Below are 21,928 nucleotides of genomic sequence, written 5' to 3' on the forward strand. Positions count from 1 at the left end.
TGAATGCCACATGTGCAGGAACTCAGAGTCACGGCTCAGCACAATAGTTAAGAACAGTAAGTGTGAGTTTGTGTGTGTGTGTACACATATCTATGAGCTTCAACTTCGTCGGGAATCCACGTTTGGATGTGGACCCAATGCCTGGCTCTCTTCCAATTATGGTATGACAGGAAATGCAAACAACCTTGCGCAAATAATAGCATTCTGCTCTGGGATATCATACTGTCTAATGATGGTACAATTTAATTCGACTTGCCGAAACACACAATTGCCTCCTAAATGCATGGCTCGGCGCCAGCGTGATCGCATTCAACCTTCTGTCCCGAGGTAACACTTTAATAGATTAATAAATACCTCTACAAATACCCAAATGACCCAACTTCCTAGGTAGCTGCAGCAGGCCTAGAATGGCATGGTACCATGTGTCATCACAACAACAACAATGTGTTTCTCATTTCTGAATAAATGCCACGGGACGACGAGCTTCTGGGAAGGAGACGAGGGGAGTTAAACCATGGGCCTGACGGGCAAACAAATAAAATCAGCACCGTGGGCTCAGGAGCGGTCGTCACTGTGAGTGAGTCCACACAGGTGACTGTACTGTAATAATGTTTGATTTTATTTGAGTGGGCATGTTTTTTTTTTTGTTTTTTTTTAAAGACTGGAGAGGAAAACGTGGCATCTCCATGAATGGTATTTCTGCAGTCAGTCGAGTGGCTGATGCAAGAAGGATGGAATTCTTCTACGGATCTGTTGACTGAATGTACTGTATAAAGTGTAGATTTTGTTATGTCAATTAAAGGTGCCATAAGTAAGAATGTGGCCAAAAACAGTTAATACGTTCAAATTCAAAATACTGAGGTCTTTCAGGTTTCGTTTTCTGATGTAACTGGCAACCCTTGGTTGCTCGGCAGCTGAGACTCTACTGACTGCAATGATTGGTAGACGGGGGTAGGTGGCTCCACATGCCAAAACATGATTACAAAACATAAACATGATTTGCGGTCTGCAAAATATATTTTTTGAATGCAAATATTTTGGCTGTACTGTTGTTGTTGGTGAGTTCAGTATGTTATATGAACATTATCCCTGAGTCTCTGTGATATATTAGGGGGATTTTATGGCTAGTTGCTTTCGATTTATTACATAATGCACCTTTAAAACTACTACTTCACTATTTCTCATGTTGAGGCAGATGTGCTCACCTGTGCGAGTAAATGTATCCTGTGCTTTTACACTACACAGAGCTTAGTCAGTAACCTGGAAAGTCCATCAATTAAAAAAGGGAACTTGGGAAATTTCTGGCAACCCAGCAGACAGCAGAGTTGTTTGCACACCTTTTCTTTTTCTTTTTTTTTAAAGAAGTTATTCCTCAGGTTCCTGAACCCATCCACCAGCACAGCTATAAACCTAAAGCTGTGCACACAAACACACATTCCCTGTTAATAATGTGAGTGTTATGGAACTAGGAAAGAATCTGCCACAGTCTGCCCAATCTGACAGCTTTTATTATTTATTAATTGCCTTACTTTTACAAGCTGGAGAATTCAGTAATTTACCGAGGTCTGCTGGCAGGAGGGTGGGAGATGGAGGTTGTTTTTCCAGCCCTGAGGGACAAAAGGCCCTCTCAGGATGTCCAGTAATGCTGCACCCTCAAGTCTAGTGCCATGACTAGACTTTATTTTACAGGATATAGAGTGGTCGGATGAAGGTGTGTGCATATTTATATAATATTATTTACTTTTTTTTTTTTTACTTGAGGACTCAATATGAATACGTGGTAGCGCTTTCTGTGTCCTATTCTTATTAATGAGCATTAACTGTACAAAATAACAGTCAATGTTTGTAAATATTTAGGGAAGCTACAAATAAATAAAAGTAAAATAAAAAATATCTCCATGAAAACTCCCCATATTAACCAAAATAATACAGAGAAAAGCAGCACATTCTCATGTATATGGAGTTGGAATAAGCATATGCAGTTGTGCCCTCAAGTAGGTGCAGAATAATAATCATGCAGTACCTCGCTCTCACTACATTCGCTGGGGTCATCACCATGAATGGCCATCTGGTAGCAGGAGTACAGTGCCACCGACTGTTGATAGGATGCTGTGAACTGAGGGTCCTTAAAGCTGACCGGCACTAGCCTCACCTTCAAGCACAGGGTGTGAAGGGAAAGGAGCAATAAGGTGGGGAGATGGTTTTACAAGGGTTAACATTGAATGTGAAGCTGGGGAGTAAAAACAAAACTTATTCAAAAAAATATATATATATTTAAAAAAGGGGGGGATAAAGCAAAGATGATTTGAAAGATTTGACAGTGAAGGAATCAACAATAGAGGTTTTATACAAGAGTGTTATACAAGTGCTTTGGCATTTCAGGGTTCACATCAGTCTCCTAGTCCTCGGGGCTGGTTGGTAACACAGTAAGTCTGTTTTGAGTTTTAGACTCAATTTAGGGATTTTATCAGATTGTTTTAGAAAAAGAATACTTGAATGCAAGAAAACAATGGGATTCTAGGAGACTGAGAGTGTGTTTTTTTAAAATAATAAGATGTTGGACAACTTGAGGATGAGGCTAGTGCACTGTCCACGTTTTACCACGAATCGTACGGAGAGGATTGGACAACTCACGAGTCACCAAAGTGCTTGCAAGGTCCAGGCTCCAGACCCGTATGTTGGGATCATCTAATACAGAGGCTTCCAGCACTACAGACTCCACTCAAAAATGTAAACAAAGTTATACAGACTGCAGGCACAACGGAAATTCAATTCTCATCACCACCACCTAACCTAAATTGTACTGAGAGTCCATTTCAGATTCAAGGAACTATATGGAAGACAAGTTAAATGTGTGAAGGTCGTGTGGGTAAAGCTGACACACTGGCCCCCCAACAACTCAAGAATAAGAACCTGACTGGCTGACAGACTGGGGGCCAACTCCAACACCTGGAGAAACAATGCTCTCAACCATGGCGAATGGAAACATTTTCCCTCTCCATTTCCTCTCCATTAGACTCATGGCACTTTTCTACACATTCGCTCTCTTTAATACTAACATAGCATTTCACTTTCTGTAATTCATACAGACATTTCGCATGGAATGATTATCTCAATGAGACCCAATGAAGAAAGAAAGACATTTTTTACTACTACCTGTGTTGCATTTGTTTACAAAAGTAAATTGCATCAAGTCTTAAGCATAAAATTATTGAACCCAAGAAGAATTTCATTCATTTATACAGAATTTTATGATATAAATCCCATTAATTAGAGCAAGACAAAAAGCGACTGATGCACAATTTTGGTAACCAAACTTGTCAGTCGTCTCCCTCCCTCCCTGGTTGCCCCCTAGAGCAGGTTGACCTAAATGCCCCCACCCTCTGACCTGGCTCTCGGAGGGTTTGTCAGGAGGGTCGTGGTGAATGGCCATCTGGTAGAGTTTGTACACCTGGTAGGAGGCGTCAAAAGAGGCTTTGAACTGCGGGCTAGGGGGACTGGAGCGCACTAGCCTCACCTTCAAAAAGAATACGGGCAGACAAGGGTTAACATGAAAATGAAAGAAAAGAGCGAAGAACAACACAAGACATGGTGCTCAAAAGAGGGACACGTCTCAAATTCAGGTGAGAAATAGTGTGAAATAACTGTGAAAGGAGAGAGAGATTAGACTGAGACTGACACAAGCACACCCTCTTGAAGTTGAGTGACATTACAAGTTTACACCACTTCACAGATAAAATACAAATACATCAAACAACAAAACAAGACATTTTGTTTTTCTGCTTTTAAGGTTAGTTTCAACAATGGAAGTTACACAGATACAAAATGGCAGTTGTTCTCAAAAAGACATAGCATAAACATTAGCCTATACAGTCCATTTCCAGTGCTTCACCATGTCATCTGAGAATAAAGATTTTTTTTTTTCTCCAGGCTGATGTTATCCATAAGTAACTGGAGTGTGCAGTTATTTTCTTCATGCCTCCACATGTCTGTTTGTGTCCAATTATTATGTCAAGTATGATGAACATTAAAACAATTGCCCATTTGCAGTTAACCTGCCCCAAGGTCTCAAAAATGTAATACATTATTCCATCTGAGTAATCTATTTTCTTGCTTTTTTTTCCATATATGAATGTGAGTGAGAAAAAAAGGCTGAGTTGTCGAGGAATTCAACGTTCATATACTCTGGCATCATTTTAATTAACCATCTCTTGGTTTGGAAGCTTTTGTTGTTTTTGTTGTTGTCTGAGATGGACCTAAGTGAGTTTCTCACATATGACCACTTGGCATCTATATCGCTTTAGTCAAACAGAAATATTGAATAACATTGAATAACAGATAAATGCTCAGGTTCAGTACTTTTTGATTTGTTCTAAATCTAGAAATATATTGAAAGGCTGAGGGCTTTTAGGTGAACTAACACATCAAAAAGAAAGTGCACTGCATGGAAATTAAATTTAACAATAACATTCTTGAAATCTAACACCAAATACTTTGAGAATGTTCAAAAAGACACATAACACCCGTGGCTTCAATAGGCTTCAATTAAAATGATTTTTTTTATTATTACTGGAAAGTTCTAGATCACGCACTGCACTAGAAGAGGACAACAATAACTTCTAAACCTTTCCATGTTTGCAACGTGAGATTTAGAAAACAGAAGCTGTGATAATATTATGAGAAAACTGTATAGACTTTTGACAGCAGTCTTATGGAGACAGTTCCATACTTTCCAGAGGAACCTGAGGGGCTCTGACTTACGTTCTCACACTGACCCCTGGTGGTGGAAAACCAAACTGTATAGATGTAGAGGCACAAATAAGGTAATTATACTTAAATGCATCTGAGCTGATCTTCCCTGTCACTGTGACTTATCTATATAGAAACCATATTAATTAAATAATAAATTTAAAGATTATATCATGTCAAGGAAGAAACCAGCAGTTTATTTCACAGTAAGCAAAGTTGAGTCTTTGACAAAGAAACGCTTAATCACCAAAACCCCTCTGTATTTACATTATACTCATATCTTCCCTTCTTCGTATTCCTATATTCACATTTGTCATATTTATCCGGCAGCATTAAAAGGCTAATGTGTTATACAGTTACCAGATATAAAGTGAGCTGGCCTGCTTTGAATTTGTCTTGTGTAAACATCTGACTTCTGGTCCTAGTTTGAAAACCTTTTTAAACTTAGTAAACTTAACAAAAACAAGACTCGGCATAGAATAGAGTAATTAAACTGCTTGTGATGCAAATTGTCCTTTGGCCGTACATTTTTCAACAAACAGCTAACTGTGTCATAGACAGGCATTTATTTTACTATTTCACCTATGGAATATATATCATTAACCCATAAGCCCACTTAATGGAACTGAAAAATAATTGCAGGCAACCTCAGAGGAGGTTTTGTTGGTTTTGTGGGTTTTGTAGGTTTTGTAGGTTTTGTAGGTTATGTTGGGGTAGTCACAGAGACAGAAGACAGATACAGCCTGGTTCATCACTGCATCTGGCTCAAATCTTGGTCAAGACCAAGAATGACGTTTCCCTACCAACCTCAGCTTGAGGACCTTGCCAGGGATCTTTCTACATTGTTCTGCTCCCAACCAAAAGTTAATTTCCATGTCCTCTCATCCCGCCTGAGCTAAGAGCTGCGGTTTTAATGTCATAAGCAGGGAAACGCAACCCAGCGTGTGTGGTGTGCCTGTCATTTGGTTGAATTCAAACAGGGGAAGGGGTGGTTTTTCCACTCGGCCTTAGCCAACTATCCTCTCTGCACATGTAAACACATGGTGAAGTCACTGGGGTTAGGGAAGAGGGCTGTAAGAAACCATTTTTTTGAGCTAACTGAATCAAACATTATAGATACAGAAAGGTTAATATTATTTCCAAATGATAGGTGGAATCATAACAATAGGCTAATGTTTATTGCAAGTCACATAAATAAGTGAAAAGAAAGCAACTTTTCCATATTTCTACTCACCTCAAGGCAATGAGAAGAAATGTCTGGCAATGAATCACTGATGAAATCTTCCAAGGTTTTGGATTGGCTGCCGTGAGAGGGAGTAGGTGAGGTAGTAGACACAATGGAAGAGACCCCATCTTTGTGTTGTTGTCTCATCTGCTCTTTCTGAAGACGTCGCTCCTTCCTCAAGTCTTTGGCCTTCCGACATGGCGGCCGATTAGGATCAGCTCCGATCCCTGCCACTGGAGAGAAGAATGAAAGAGGGTGCCGGTTAGAGACAGCATGTTTATTCTGTTTTCATGCGAAAGCCACGGCATCACATTTTCAGAGCTTTCCCAGGTGAGGATTTTGAAAAACAGGCAGTTGTGAAGAAATTCATAAACTTAATAACTGCCTTTTGGATAAGAATGTAAAACATTCTGTCCTTTGAACAAGAATTTACACCAGCTGCAGGTATTGATACGTCTCAACCTTGAAGCAGATTTTGAGTGTTGTCCCTGCCCATCTGAGCATGTGGGTTCGCTTCAGTGTACGCTCTTCCTAAAAGGCCAGTCAACAGAGAGCTCTATGAAAGTCTTTACATTACATCACTGCTTAGGAGGCTATAAAACAACATGATAGACATTGGTTGCAAGTGGGTAGCAGCTAGCGGCTAGATAATCCAAGGGTGTATGTTGTAATGAAAACAACGAAAAAGATAACGGTTGCGGTTAACTGGTGAGGCCACAAGAATGAGCATCTCTGTGCAACATACCTGAGATTGCTACTGTCAGAACAAACACGAACACACACGAACACAACACACACGCACACAACACACACGCACACATGAACACACACACATCATTCTAAAACTATCACACACCAACATTCTCTAAAGCAACTCTGTCCCTCTCCCTTTCTTCTCACTCTCTGTACCCCCTCCTCATCCCTCTGCTGTTTCTCCTCCTCCACCACCACTTCCTGGGCTCGTGCCAAGGCCTGCAGCTCTCCGGGCATCCCATGTCAACAGTTTACACGCCCACATCCTGTTTGGAGCAATAAGGAAACGAGAGCCATTTCCTGCTTGTCCAATTGCCAACCACCACCATCGGCTTGCTTACTTACTTACCCCCTTTGTCAAGTCACGAGGAAGAGATAGATGCCCAGTTCTGACAAGTGGAGAGAGAAACTCTGGCACTGACCAGGGTTCAGTGGCAGGGATCAGATGACTCAAGGTCCTATATTAAGTACTGCAAACCAGATACTATCCTGTAAAAGTAAATATGGCCCTCAGGAAGAAATGTGTATAAAATGCTCCTTTATTTCAATAGATCTGTGGTTTGAGTTTTGTGCCACAAACAGTTGTGCTTGTTTCTGAGTCATAGCATACAGAGCGTTCCATTAAATGTATCTGTTTCTTGTTTTATACTTATGTCCCTGTTGGCCGTTTTGTTGTGTAAACGTCAACGACTGGAGGCACAACAAGAGGGAAGTGTTTCTCGAACATAAACACAAAACCCAGAGCGTTATGGAGTGGTCAAATGGTTTTCCCTGTCAGGATTAGCACAGAGAGGTCAAGAGTATCTCGAGTCTGGACTGTGTTCATCTCACTGACTCAGCCACAAATACATCAACCCATATCCTCGATTACTCCGTCCACGTGCCTCGTTCTCTCTGCAATTACACACAAAACACACTCTCTCTCTCTCTCTCCCTCTGACACAGGTACTCCTGAGGACAGTATATATATACAGCTGTTATGAAGTTTAAGTCTAACAGATCAGTTCCTGTGGAAGACAGATGATCCCATTCCGGCAGTTAGCACACCATAAAAGCTATGACACTCTGCCTCACTTCTTCCCCAGGCACACTTACGACTCTAAGAATCAGGGTTAACTGGCTACACTTGTAAAATATCGCTTCACTTCATGTAAACATATACAGCCACAAAATTAATTTACTGTGGGAAGAGGGATGCTGCTTTCTGTGTCACTAATATACTAGGACGGAGGAAGCAGTGTCATTTTATGGGAACCTGTGCTGTGAACAATTTTCAGACGACTCCCCTTACACACTACACTGCTTCCTTAACACCCACAAATACGGGCCATTAGTCATCATGCAGACACTATAATTTATACCACAATCTGCAAACAGACACAGCAATGAACACTGATTTAAGCCTGACCCTAAAACTAATAATTATTTCTCTACTACTAAATAATTAAAAAGAAATGTTTTCATCGGTTGAAATTACAAAACTATGAATTAGATAAGTTCATTCAGTGCAGTTAAATGGTTTCAGCACTGAAAGTTGTTGTTATCTTATGACTTTATTACTTTTCATATTTTAAATTCATTACATGTAATTTCCTAATATGCATTTAATTTTGGGGGACTTTGACGATATCCTTTTAAAATTTGATTTTTAATTGTTCAAGTCATCAATTGTTGATGGATCAATGGTTGATCAATGAACACAATGTTTCAGGAGGACAACAACTATGTTTTTTCAACTTTGGCTAAAGTAATTTAAATAATGACCATTTGCATATCTTTAAAAAAAAACAAGAAAACAATCACAATATTATTTTAGACAATAAATCTTGCCCACGTCTAACTTCTACATCAGTTTACCCCTGGCTTTATGTACGCTATATGGCAGAATGGAAGCCATGTTTTCTCAACTTCAGAACTGGAACCAGCTATAAAGAGCTTCAGTCATAAAGCTACAGCAGGGATATGTCCAGGTGTTTTCTGTTGGTGGTGAATAAGCAGGGAGGGGAGAATCCCTGGCTTAATGTAGTAAATCCTCCATGCTTCCTCTTTGATTGCCTCCGTACAAGACCTACTATTTTTGACAGTTTAAGAAAGAGGAGTGTGATGCTGACACAGCTGTAAGGGGGAAAACTCACACTGTAACGAATTATCTTTGTATATTTATGTCTGCATCTGGATCAACGTGTACCAATACCAAGCTTCCTGCTCCAATATACGAAAGTGTCTTTTGATTAATGAGCATGGGGGCCTGTTTTTGCTAGATATTAGCGTTTGTTAGAAGTGTTGCTTCCTGTGTCAATTGGCAGTTTATTATCTCTTAACAATGAGTGTTTTTTATTCATTACTGCGAGCTGGTCATGAGGATATCCTGTACTGGTGATTAAAGAGGAGGACAAGACGCATGAAACAGCAGAACTCATTCACCAAGCTTAAATTACAAGGTAAACAGTGACACCCTGTGGCATAAAGTGGTGCTATGGTTGTTAGGGTTAGTAAAAGGGCAGTTTCACAGTGGATTATAGTGAACTTCGACTAAAGCTGCAGTCAATAAAGTTTGCGACAAAGCAACCTCCACTCCAAAGAACACCAGACTTTTAAGGCATCATCATTAAGGCTGCAGGATTTACAGCAGCAGCACAGAGAAGCCGATAAGAACTTAGCAGAGTAGACACAGTGTGAAGTCGGGATGAGACAATTATTATAGGTTACAGGTCTTCTCTTTGCTCTAACAACGTATTAACTGAAAGACACAAGCATGCAGCACATTGATATTTAGGCTGCATGCATTTAGCACATCCAACTATATAATAAGTACTAAGTATTTTACAGTTGTTTTGGTATTTATTTTCTTAACTCATTTATTTATTTGGCGATAATAATGTACTATTATTCCACACATTCAAAGCCCAGAGATAATCAAGTTACTATTAATATTTAAGAAATAAAAGTATAAAGTATTACATCTGAGTGAAACAAGTTCTGGTATTTTTAAGCAGTTATCAAAAGATTTAAAACAAAAAAAAGAGAATATCAAAGCTCCCACAACTGCCTAGTTTTTATGACAATATACATTGTGAGAAGAGAAAAATGTTTATTATTCTCTATGGTTTATTTCACTCAGCTATAAACCACACTTTGCACTACTTTTCATCATTCGGCTTTGTGTTCTTCCCAGTGGGAAAGATGCAGGCAGGAAAAATAAAGAAGGAACAAAATGAAACATGGCTCAAAGGAAACAACAAAGAATAGGGGCATTTTAAATACACAAGTAATTCAAAGTCACTGTTTATCACAGAAAAGAGCCATGAGAATCATTTATAGAGAGGATTATAAAGAGCATATAAATAAACACCAACAGATTGTTTACTGAAATGGGATTATTGACACTTAATGCCAAGTTACAAACATTATTAAGTAAGTTTGTATAAGTGTGTGCTTAAAAATAATGTTTTTCTCTCAAATTTAGTGTGGTTTGGGTATGAAAAGTCTGACATGAACCAAATAAACATACTTACTTTGATGTTCATGCTCCTGCAATGCACCACATGATAAACAATCATGAAGACCGGATAATACTGGATATATGGATAATATACAAGTGTGAAAATGGTATAAGTAATGTCTGAATATAAAGGGACAATCTGTATAAAAGATTATTGTCATTTCGCACCACAGGCGAGTGATGAAGTGCTTTAATGCAGCATGTTTTTAATGAGAATAATAAGGAAGATGTTTTATTTGGCCAAAAAAACATGTAAGGACAATCCTAAAAGTGATAACATTGCAAAAGCCAGTTGTGAGTAACAAGCATTATTTCCATGATAGTCACAAGAACAGAATATAACCAGATAAGGGAAATCAGATTCCTTACCTGGTTTAGGACTTGTGGCTGTGTTCTTTCCACCCGGGACAGACACTTCATCCTTCCTTGATTTTTCTGAGTCTGTAGCTAAAGCATCTGCCACCTCCTTCTTAATTTCTATGATGGTGGGAGACTCCACTTCTTCTTTCAGAATGTCTGTGACAGCAGCACACTTGACTTCTGCTTGAGAGAGTTTATTTGGTTCCCGTGGACCTACATCTTCACACACAGAGTCCATTGGCTCGGCTGCAAAGCACAAAATCGATATTGCTTTGAGGAGATAATGCATTATACAGAGCCACAGTAACAGTAATGTTGTAAGTGTGTGCCGAGCTCTAACTGTAATGACTATTATTTAAAAAAAATAAAAATAAACAAAAAAAATTGTCTCTCACCATCATTCTGTCCTGTTGGTAATTCCCCTTTGGAAATGAATTTACTCAGCTTTTTCAGGACTTTCTTGTGGGACTTGGTAGGCTCGAATTTTACTGCATGACATCTTGACAGAGAGCACAGAGTCAAATGTTGATTAGTATAACACATTAGGTGCACTATCTTCTGCTGTTACAAAACTGAATATTGCTACAACACAATATAATCATCTCTGAAGTTGAAGTATAATGATGAGTGAGATATAATTACCTGATGGTATACTGTGGACAGCATGTCTTGTTCATTATGGGCTTGTACACATATTTCCCGCTTCTGACAAGGAAAATAAACATAAATGATTGTTAAGTACAGTATTAATTATTTGAGAATTATATGTTTGAGCGATATGAATAAGTAAACACAACTGGTTCACAGGGGAACACAGGGACTGCTTGAAGAACTGCAACTTACCTCCTCCATCCTCTATCAATGAGGTCTTGATAGTCTTGTACTGTCATGGTGTGAGACCACATACCTGTTGAAAACAAAAGGCAAAATCACTGCTTCTGAAAGATTTAATTCTTCCAATGATTTATACATTTTATATCGAATAAAAAAAACAAAGAACAAAACTCTCACTGGGCCCTATTCAAAGCAAGTTTTAAATCTGGCTGGAGGGATGTACATAAATGTGAAAGTGTGATTTGTGAGCAAACTGCATCAGAGTCTGATAGAAAGTCCAGATATTTGTATTATATAACCTCTTAATACATTCCCACAGTAATTTCCTGCTAACAAATCGTCTATCAAAGTTTTATCTGTAGCCAGAGCAGCATGACTCTTACTTCCCAGAACTGACGACTGAGCTTCCCATTTGAACCCTTGTCCTTTTCTTCTGCAACTATATACACAGTTGTGCATGTGCATATGCACTCACTCACACACACACACACCAAAAATTAAGTTTCTTTGGCACAACCACTATCGGTTTACATCGAGAATAAAAAAGGGAACAGACTATACACCAATTCACACAGCACACACAACTCAAGTATAATGTTCCATGTCCCAGGAGACTAGTGCTTATCCAGAGTCCACAGAGACGAGGCAACAACACAGCGACATTTGACCAATGATGTACTAAATGGAGGGAGCAACTATACACTAAAAGAAACAAACAAATTACATTGTCATAGAAGGGTATTTTAGTAACAAATTTCAAACTCAAAATAAGAGTATTTGCATTCGATGTCAGCTGAGTGCTTTGGAACATATGAGTGGTTGTAATTTAAAAGGTGCTACCTACATAAAACATGTGAACTGTATATCTTAGAGAAGAGAAAAACCTAAACACGTTCAAGAATTACATTTAGGGAATGACAGGGCAGAGCAGGTCAGTGACCAATAAAAATAAAAAAGCTTGAGGAAGTTTGACATTTAAAATGTTAAAAGTTAAAAAATACAAATGAATAAAGCAATGGGAGGCTGTTTTGAGTGTGACCTTGGCACAACAAAAGCACTTTTCTATCGTTCACAAATGAGCCATTCTCCTGCCTCCTCTGAGGCCTGACTGACACACGAACACTGAGCCAGGCAAATGTTGTGGTCTGTGCCGTGGAGTCACATTTGCTCTGCATGGAACAACACTACTGATAACATCAACCCTTCAGTCACAGTATTATCTTACTTATCACCTGCTTGGAAAAATCTAAAGTCCAACATAAACAACGCTCATGCACCTGTAAATCACTTCATCAATCAACTGTTAAATAAATATCTACCACCAAGAAAATACAAGCCTCTAGTGGCCTGAAATATGAATTGCAATTTGCAAGTATAGCCAAATTTTTTCCATAAAACCTTGACAATGTTCCTTGCTTCTTCTTCCACAGAACAGCCCAATCCAACATGATGTAACAGATTACCATTCTTATCTTAGACTGTAAGATAGCTTTTGTCACAGAAAATCCCTTCCCATCTTCTTACACATCTTTTTTCTTGTTCTGTGTGTGTCCAAGTCAAACTTCAAAAAATGCAAGTTACAATACATACATTCATCTTTAAATGACAGCATTTATCCATCTATAAGGATAGGTCTGTAAGGCTCCTTAAACCTGATTGGGTCATTTTAAATTCAATTATTAATGAGCGTGCATTTTACAGGAAGAGCTGTCTGTTATTCTTATCAATCTGTGCCTTGGCAAACTAAGTACTTGTGAGACTGTAAGTGGGGTGAGCTGCAAATGAACTGCCTTGCAGGCAGGGATCAGTAAAGTTGTCTGATCTGAATGTCTTGACAAAAAACATGAAGAGGTAAAGTAAGCTTTCTGGTAAAGCTCCATGCTTTCCCTTACACGCAGTTTAGAATATTTACTGTACATTTGTCTAATACTCAAACTGAAATATATGAACTGTGTTCCTTGAAATGTCTATTGGCTGATATTGTCCTGAACACTAAGCCCGGGTATCAAGCTTCAGTACAATCGACCCAGACTTTCTCTTTATCACCTAATATCAAAAATGTATTAATCAATATCAAATTGCAGTACCTCAGGAGTTGTTGATTCCTCAGTGTGAGTGAGCCAATAAAGAAGAGCACTGTTGAAAAATATCTAACAGTGCTCGGAATTGGCATTACATAAATGTATAAAATAAAGAATTTAATTGTAATGTGTAAATTGTGAAAATGTATCATTCATGAATCATTTTCCATGTCCAGGTATCAATGTTTACCACATTGACCATTTTTAATTAGCACCCAGTCCCAATTGACACAAAATGGGGCCTTTACATCTGGGTCAGTGAGTCAAGATTTACATCTTCTTCTGTTTTAACCAAACCAAACCATCAATATATCAAACAAGGTACGTATACATACATACGTTGTTGTTGTTATCATACACACAGGTTACTCAATGAATCACCACAATGTTATCTCTGGTGACTGCCACAGTAAACACACAGGCAGTGAGCTTACATACATTAACCACCATGTCTTCTGTTTCGTCCCCTTCAGCAGGATGGAACGTGCTTCTCTCATATTCAGTGTCATGTTATGCTGGCACTGCATTACTATCAGCTTATACTGTAAAAGTCTGCTCATACATTTGCAGTCAACACAGGAAGTAGAAGAGAGTAGTGATTGATGCGGCATTCTTTCAGGGATGTTTGGCTCTGTGCCTTCAACGTCAACATGCAAATTTGATTTCTAGTCAACGCATGAGTCTCCAGTGTCACAAACATGAACAAACAATCTAGACATGGGCAACAAATTTGTTTCACTTTCGTTATCAAGCCTGGTACTAAATAATGTTAACACAACGGTTACCCAGACTCTTGTACCGAAATGCAGTTCATCTACACCAGTCCAAACCTGTTATTTTACGATAGTCTTGTAATTTTCTTGGGTTTGGGAAGATGCTAATGGCTACCATGGCTAGGTCAACAGTCTGACCACAATAAGTGTGGTCAGACTCTAACCCATGTGTGTACTGTGTGGACAGAGGCGACACATCAAGCTGCACAGCTTCGTCCAAGTGTGTGTGACCTTAGGATTATATACAGTGTTAACATTAAATTAGCAAAGCCACTATCAACACTGACCACTGGGATCCAACAAGCTAGGTACTTAGCATATAAACCAATTCTGTTATGCCGCTAAACTGTAACGTGGTCATTATTGCTTTAGAGACTTACCATGAGAAACGTTTCCCATTTCATTTTTACAGTAACCACAGCGGTAGCCGTCGTCTCCGCCGAAATATTCAACTATAGTGAACGACTTGTTTCCTGCCATCGTTGATATCCACAAAGGTGACAGCTGACTTTCCCCAGTGTCTTGCGGCAAGTACTGCTGTTTCACAAACTCCGCCCACAATTAGTACGTCATCAGTGGTGCGTTGCAGAGCAGTGGGAGATTCGAATACTTTACTCATTTACTTACATTGTGAATATTATTCATTATTATCCTAACTGTTACGTATTGTCTATACTTTAATTCAAATGTCAAGACTCTTGGAGTACTTATTGTATGTTAGATGTACTTTTTTTTCAATTAAAAAAAGTGACTGGATTATTCTTCACGTGCGCCATTCCACTTTACCTCTCATATATGTAAATGTAACATCCCGATTTGATTACACATACTGTACTTGAAATGAGCGTTTTCATCTTTACAATAAGGGTCAAGCAGTTTGAAATGAGTGATCCATTTAATTTGTTTCATATGCTTAGCAGTTGTTCATATTCTACTTTTTCTTTTCATATACACTGAATTTATTTTAATTTCACATTGTATTGTTTTTGCTTGTTCATTTACACTAATTGTTAATACATACGTCTGCCTCAGTTTTTTATTATTTATCCATGTGTCCTCCTTCTACACCAAAACAAATCCCTTAAACGTTAAAAACTAATTTGCAATCAACAGAATCTGATTAAAACTGGATGTTTCTAACTTTTAAAAAATCATATTTATGGTTCAACAAGGGGTACTATGATGCAGTCTTTTTAAAGGAAACACAAATCACAAAAACATGAGTTAAGAACTATACAGCATATTTATTGAGTCTGCAACAACGAACCAAGATCAACACTCGCACGGAGTTACAAAAACACCAAGAGAGAGTTTGCATCTAGAAAAATATGTTGGAAAAATCATGGCAATTGTCATCGATTTATTTTATTACCACTATAAAAATGAAAATGGTTTGAGAATCTGTTTACATTATTAGTAGTGGAACAACCAGTCATTCTCTGGGAAGATTGGTATTTATCTTAAAAAAAAGGTTTTAAGTTCTGTACAGAGATTCACATAAGAGCAACTTGGTTGTCCATTACAATAAACTTAGTTTGGTATCTGAGCTTCATGTAACATCATAATGGATTTACACAGGTGTTTAAGGAGCAGCTGAAAAGATGAAGCGCAATGAACAAACACAGACCTTAAAATAACTGGGTAAACATCAGTTATCTTGACTTCATGTGACAGATATTTATTTAGGCAACTAATTAAAGCTCCCCTGGTGGACAGGGATATTTTCATGGAGGTATTTCATACTGCCTTGTTCTGAAAAGTCAGCCGCTGTGTGTCCTTCTCCTCGAAGGATCCATTTGGTGGTAAGAAGCCCCTCCAAACCCACTGGACCTCTGGCATGTATCCGTGCCGTGCTGATACCAACTTCAGCCCCTGCAAGAGAAGTGTTGTGAAGTTAACCCTTCTGACAGTGCTATATAGATTTAAAATAGGATTTTTTTTTTCTTTCCAGAAACCATTCCTCATACTGTATTTACCTAGCCCAAAACGATAGCCATCAGCAAAGCGAGAGCTAGCGTTCCAGAAAACACAGGCACTATCAACTTGCTGCAAGAACTGCTCAGCCGTTTCCTCATTCTCCGTCACAATAACATCAGTGTGGGAGCTGCCGTATTTGTGGATGTGGTCCACGGCATCCTGCATGCTGTCCACCACCTCAATGCAGCACTCCAGGTCCCCATACTCTGTCCTCAGAGACTTCACCTCAGATGGGCTGAAAGTCAAATAGGATGCAAACTGGGGACCTGCATGGATCTTGACCTAAGAAGAAGCAATACCACAATGATTTACAAACAATTTAATGAACTAACCAAAGTTGTATTGTTTCTAGAGCTTAGCATCAACAAAAGTTCTACTCCGATTCCATTTGAAATGATGTGGAATAATGGACACAATGTATCAATGTCATACACTGCAATCCATGAAAATAATATGAGTCTATAGAATTCATTATGGTATTGAGAGTTTGATATTATTTACTTGTTTTTAAGTATACAAAAATAAATGGAATCACTGAATAATTGAATGTTTCTTACATGTTCTGCTCTGAGCATATCAATAATTTGGTCAAACATAGGAGTTCGCAACAGATCTCTGTGAATAAGAATGGTCTCCATGGCGTTGCAGGCTGCAGGGTAGTCACATTTGGAGTCTCTGACTAGAACAACACACAAGACAGTATATTAAAATCAGCAGCTTTGTGTTTCCCCAACAATAAATGAATAAGCTCATTAATTAACAAACAAACCTACCTGTTCTTCTACCTGTAATACACGATGGCTAAACAATAGCAGAATTAAAAATAAAAAAAATAAAAACCTACCAATATCAATGGCCCTATCTATGCTGGCATCACTATCGATGTAGACGTGACAGATGCCTTCGCTGTGGCCCAGTACAGGAATACCCTTAGCTGCCCTTTGGATTTCCCGCACCAGTTGGGACGAGCCTCTTGGAACGATCAGGTCAATCAGCTTTTCCAGTCTGCACAGATCCTCCACTTCTTCTCTTGTGCTCACCTGCACATCAAGGTCATTTTTTTTTATTTGATCATGTTAAAAAAATTTGTCAAAGTGATTTAGATATCACAACACAATCCTATTAGTTTTACCAGATGAATGGCATCCGTCACTCCATGAATGGAAAGTGCTTCCTGGGTTAGTTGATGTAGAATTTTGTTTGTTCTGGCAGCTTCTTTGCCCCCCTTCAGTAGCAAAGCATTTCCACTGGCAATAGCCAGAGCCGACACCTGAAACACAATATTTAGAACATGAAATAAAAAAAGAAAGAAAGAGAAAGTAGCCAATGATGATAAAGACTACAGTCCTTTAGACCGAGTGCTAGACTTGACTTGCCTGTGGGAGACAATCGGGACGGGACTCAAAGATGACGAGCAGGACACCAATGGGGACTGTGATCTGTTCCAGGTCTAGATTGTGGGCTACCCTGGTCTTCCTCAACACCCGACCTACGCTGTCTTTTGAGGAATGGGCAAGTTGACGAAGACCAATGGCGAGGCTGTTTAGTTTAACAGTTGACAGACTCAGGCGATCAATGAGAGCCTGGGAGAAACGACCTATGAGGGAAAGAGAAAACAAATAAAAACATCACTGGGGTGGTTGACGCGCATCACATCTTTAAGTACTAACGGATTCTACACATTAAACAAATATATCAGTGTCATAAGTTGGTGTTAATGTATGGGAGAGTAAAACTAATGCATGCAGCTGTGGATCTAAGTGATCAGTGTCTCTTCTCTTTGACTCGCTACCTGATGCAACTGCCATCTCCATGTCTTTCTTGTTGGCACTGAGAATCTCATCTTTCTTTTCTGTAAGCAGCTCAGCAAGTGCGTAGATTATTTCTCCTCTCTGAAAAAAATCCCACACACAAATATTGTTTTCACATGGACCGTATATTTGAACGCAGAAGTAACTTCCTAATTGTGTGCAACACTTCTAGTATTTCCATCCATCCATTATCTACCGCTTTATCCTCCAGTATTTGTATCCTATTATTTGCGAACACAGCGGTGTTGCTTTCTTCACAGGTCTTACGCGTCTCAAATTCTCATGTTTACAACCGATGATCAAAACGTTTGTGTTCCATTGAAGCCCAATATGATACCTGTTTTTTCTAGAAGTCATGCTTTCAAAGCTACCAAACTACTGACCAGAAATGCCAAGTCAGAGGTCTTGCACAAAAAGCTGGACCACACTTAAGAAACAGGAAACTTACCTGTTCAGGGAGCAGAGAGGCCAAACTCCTGCCTGCATGTCGTGCCATCTCTGCCTGCTGCTCCACAGTTGGACCTTTTGATGTCAAAAACACACACATCAAATATAAAAACACAAAGACAAGTGGGTAAAAAATATTTTCATGATGGTTTTACCCTCTACCTGCAGGTTTTACTTCTGAGAAGAAGGTGCCAACTTTCTTCCCTTCCACAATGTCTGTAATGACGTGGCCTGTGACTTTAGGATCAGTGCCGTTGGCAATGATAACAGACGTTCCGCCTTGTAGGGCCCACAGCGCTGCTTTCACCTGGTTTGGACAAAATGATGATTCTGTGTAACTTATTCATCATTCAACAAACTCAGTCTTGTTTACACTCCAATTAGTTTCTGTCACGCTGACCTTGGCTTCCATGCCGCCAATACCGACTCTGGACTTGCTGCCGTACGTGATTAACTGCTGGTCTCCAGGATAGAAAATATCAATAAGCTTGGCATCATCTGTTCCTGGTGGACTGTCATATAAGCCTGTTGAATAGAAATGTTTTAATTAGGATTTCTCACAAGGGCAAAGTAGAAATGCAGATAATTTTGTTGAGGAAAAGAACAATTAACTTTCTACATGACATAAGATATTAACTTTTTTTTTAATAAATACTAACTAATGTAAAGTATACACCGTAAAACTCTGTACTTAATAAATGAAACAAAATTAAACGCTATAGTGAGTTTGTACCTTCAACATCAGACAGGGCAATAAGGAGGTCTGCTCTCATTTCAACAGCGAGTCGTGCAGCCAAGCTGTCATTATCTTTAATGCTAATTACCTGTAACACAAATGAGATCATTCATTAGGCAAAAATGTCTCACACATTATACAGCAGATACAGGGCTAATTCATTGTGAGATTAACAAAAGCTTCTCAGTCCAGGTCACCTATACATATACAAACAATATTAAAATTGGATTTCTAAAAGGAGACAACCAAGCAACACCAGGACTTAAACAATGCAAAGCTTTAAGATTTCCACCATCACAATTCTGAACCACATACAGTATTCGCAGCATGCCCTTTACATCTTTACGCAGTACCCACATTTACACCCTGCAGGTCACTGTTTGGAACAGGGGGAGGAACAACTGCGTCATTGGTGTTGATGATAGGAACAATGTTCATCCGAAGCAGTTCATAGAGTGTGCTATCCAGGTTGCGACGTTTCTGGTCATCATGGAAATCGAGGTTGGTGACCAGAATCTACAGAGGCAAACAGAAACATATGTATTAAAAAAAGGTATTACAGTGATTTATTGTCTGTAATGTGGTTGGTAGTAAAAATAAAGTAGATACCTGCGCAGTGCAGATACTGTACTGGGTGAACATAGCTTCATATAAAGCCATCAGACCGCTCTGTCCAGCAGCCGCACACGCCCTTGCTTCTAAAACTGGAAGTGACTGAAAAAGCAGGAGATTTCACAACAGATAAACATATAAGCTCATAAACATTTTTAATACATTCTTGAACATTGTTTAACGAATGTAAGTGTGATTAAACTATTTCTTACCATTTCTTTGAGTTGGTTCTGACCAGAATGCAAGGCTTGTCTGACACTTTGAGAGAGCAGGATTTCATGCCTCAGTCTCTGCCTCCCAAACGCCACAGCACCACTGGTTACAATCATCATCTCCCTGCCTTGATTCTGCAGCACGGCCACCTGATAGGACAAATTATATATTTTTTAAAATCTTTCTTTACCTTTAACCAACAAAAGCTCTTCTCCTTTTCCTGCATTAATCATATTAGCATGTGGCTTTACCTGCTCTACTATTGAGGCCAGTCGTCCCAGTGCCAGACCACACTCATCTCCACGGGTCACCACAGCACTCCCCAGCTTCACTACAATGCGCTTGGCCTGCTTTAACTCACTGCGGTGGGCAAAAGGCTTTCCATGGGGACGCGGAGGTGAGACTGTAAAAAAATAGGAACAGTCACTTTTGTTTCACATCAACATAAGAAGCATTGTAGCATATCAAAGTGATGGTGAGAACAGTGTCCACTACAGTTGGAAAATGTGACCAAATACTTACATTTAGCATTTGAAAACGCTCGGATGGTGACTGAAGAGCCATTTGACTGCCAGTTTCTGGATGGCAGGCGAGAGCACGAGGTCAGCCTGGCAAACATGGCACTAACAAATGAGGAGAGCTGTAATAAAAAAATAAAAAAATTAAAATTATTGATCTGATTAAATAAATTTTATGTTACAACAGATTAAACAATCAGGCCACGACGATGCTTTTGTTACGTTTAAATCATATCACAATAATAGGGTGCCATTCCAACTTATATTGTGATTCTTCTTTGTTGACGTTCGATAGTATCTTCCTATAACCAGAATGTAATTATATATACCTTGAGTAAATTACCCTTTAAGTAATATTTGTAAAATCAATACACAAAGCATGCCAGTCAGTCCAGCTGTCACTTATAGAAATAGAATGGTCAAGTTGTACATAAAATCAAGAGACAGAGAAGTTAACTGCTACATTTAACTGACTAAATAATCTATTAAACTGGGTGTATAAATGTAAACAGTGGGACAAATCACACCAAAATTGGTGAATATAATTATTCCTACAGTCGAGCATGACAGGGACTTGACACACTGAACCAGTGAAGATGTTGTTTACATGGGTTAACCTAGCAATATTTAATGTCAAAACGCTCTTCACAATAACATTTACAATTGTAATTGAGGCCAACTACATGTGCAACTAGTTTTAGATAAATTCTGACATAGTGTAGAAAGAAGTAAGTCGGTGTTGCTCCTGTGAAACAGTGCCCACAGGGCTTCGAGCTAATGTTAGCTAGCATTAGCCCCCACTACACCTCAGTGCCTAGCTTAGCGCGGTTGTTTTTGACAAAATGGACAGAAGATGATTTGCACAATATGAACGCTTACCTGGCAATGTCAATATCGACAAAACCCCGTCACAACTGCACCCGTGGGAGCTCTGTAGGTGACACGTTGTCAGCCGGACCGGGGGACCCACGCTGCCACATCCACAGCCTATGCTGGTTGGTTGCAGCAAGTGAATTATTCACAAACGACATGTACGTAGGATCTGTGGATACGTCCGTTGCTGAAGCAGTAAGAATACGTTTATTGCGTACGTGGAAATAGTTATTGTGATGGGCGGGCACTTCTGTTGATAGGGTAAGTTCTAGTGCAGAAAAGAGTGTAAATACAGACAATATACACCAGATTAATTTTACAATGAAAATATAACATACATTTTACTATACAAACACAACAAAGAAATACAGATGACCATACATCTTCATAATAATAATATTAATAATATAATCAAATAAAATGCAGTATCACGTATTTGTAAAAGAATATTGTCATCGTAAAAC

General features: G+C 39.0%; 2 protein-coding genes across 2 annotated transcripts in view; both read right to left on the reverse strand.

Annotated features, from left to right (window-relative positions):
* Window positions 1-14,780, reverse strand: part of ate1 (arginyltransferase 1) — a 46,939-nt gene extending 32,159 nt beyond the window's left edge. The window contains exons 1-7 of the mRNA XM_083898194.1: window positions 14,658-14,780; window positions 11,433-11,496; window positions 11,232-11,294; window positions 10,985-11,088; window positions 10,599-10,835; window positions 5,984-6,207; window positions 3,389-3,517 (exon numbers count right to left, since the gene is read on the reverse strand). Of these exons, the coding sequence (XP_083754320.1) occupies window positions 3,389-3,517; window positions 5,984-6,207; window positions 10,599-10,835; window positions 10,985-11,088; window positions 11,232-11,294; window positions 11,433-11,496; window positions 14,658-14,757 (921 nt within the window). The 5' untranslated portion in view covers window positions 14,758-14,780. The remainder of the gene's footprint in view (window positions 1-3,388; window positions 3,518-5,983; window positions 6,208-10,598; window positions 10,836-10,984; window positions 11,089-11,231; window positions 11,295-11,432; window positions 11,497-14,657) is intronic.
* A 717-nt stretch (window positions 14,781-15,497) lies between these two features.
* LOC310933776 (delta-1-pyrroline-5-carboxylate synthase-like) lies at window positions 15,498-21,592 on the reverse strand. The gene is made up of 17 exons (XM_083897346.1): window positions 21,471-21,592; window positions 20,596-20,713; window positions 20,325-20,476; window positions 20,073-20,222; window positions 19,858-19,962; window positions 19,606-19,764; window positions 19,246-19,336; window positions 18,913-19,037; window positions 18,675-18,819; window positions 18,514-18,587; window positions 18,047-18,146; window positions 17,631-17,851; window positions 17,387-17,524; window positions 17,099-17,294; window positions 16,812-16,933; window positions 16,254-16,536; window positions 15,498-16,149 (listed from the first exon to the last, which is right to left on the reverse strand). The coding sequence occupies exons 2-17, from the start codon at window positions 20,690-20,692 to the stop codon at window positions 15,968-15,970; spliced, it is 2,340 nt and encodes a 779-aa protein (XP_083753472.1). The 5' UTR covers window positions 20,693-20,713; window positions 21,471-21,592; the 3' UTR covers window positions 15,498-15,967.
* Window positions 21,593-21,928: the final 336 nt, after the last annotated feature.

Source organism: Microchirus variegatus (genome assembly GCF_963457635.1).
Source record: "Microchirus variegatus genome assembly, chromosome: 11".
NCBI lineage: Eukaryota > Metazoa > Chordata > Actinopteri > Pleuronectiformes > Soleidae > Microchirus > Microchirus variegatus.

Coding starts and splice junctions, on each gene's coding strand:
- LOC310933776 (XM_083897346.1), bottom strand. CDS start 20,692: ATGTTTGCCAGGCTGACCTCGTGCTCTCGCCTGCCATCCAGAAACTGG. Junction 19,337..19,605: donor GTGACCTGCAGGGTGTAAAT/GTGGGTACTGCG, acceptor TTTGTGTTACAG/GTAATTAGCATTAAAGATAA. Junction 16,150..16,253: donor TGGCTATCGTTTTGGGCTAG/GTAAATACAGTA, acceptor CTTCTCTTGCAG/GGGCTGAAGTTGGTATCAGC.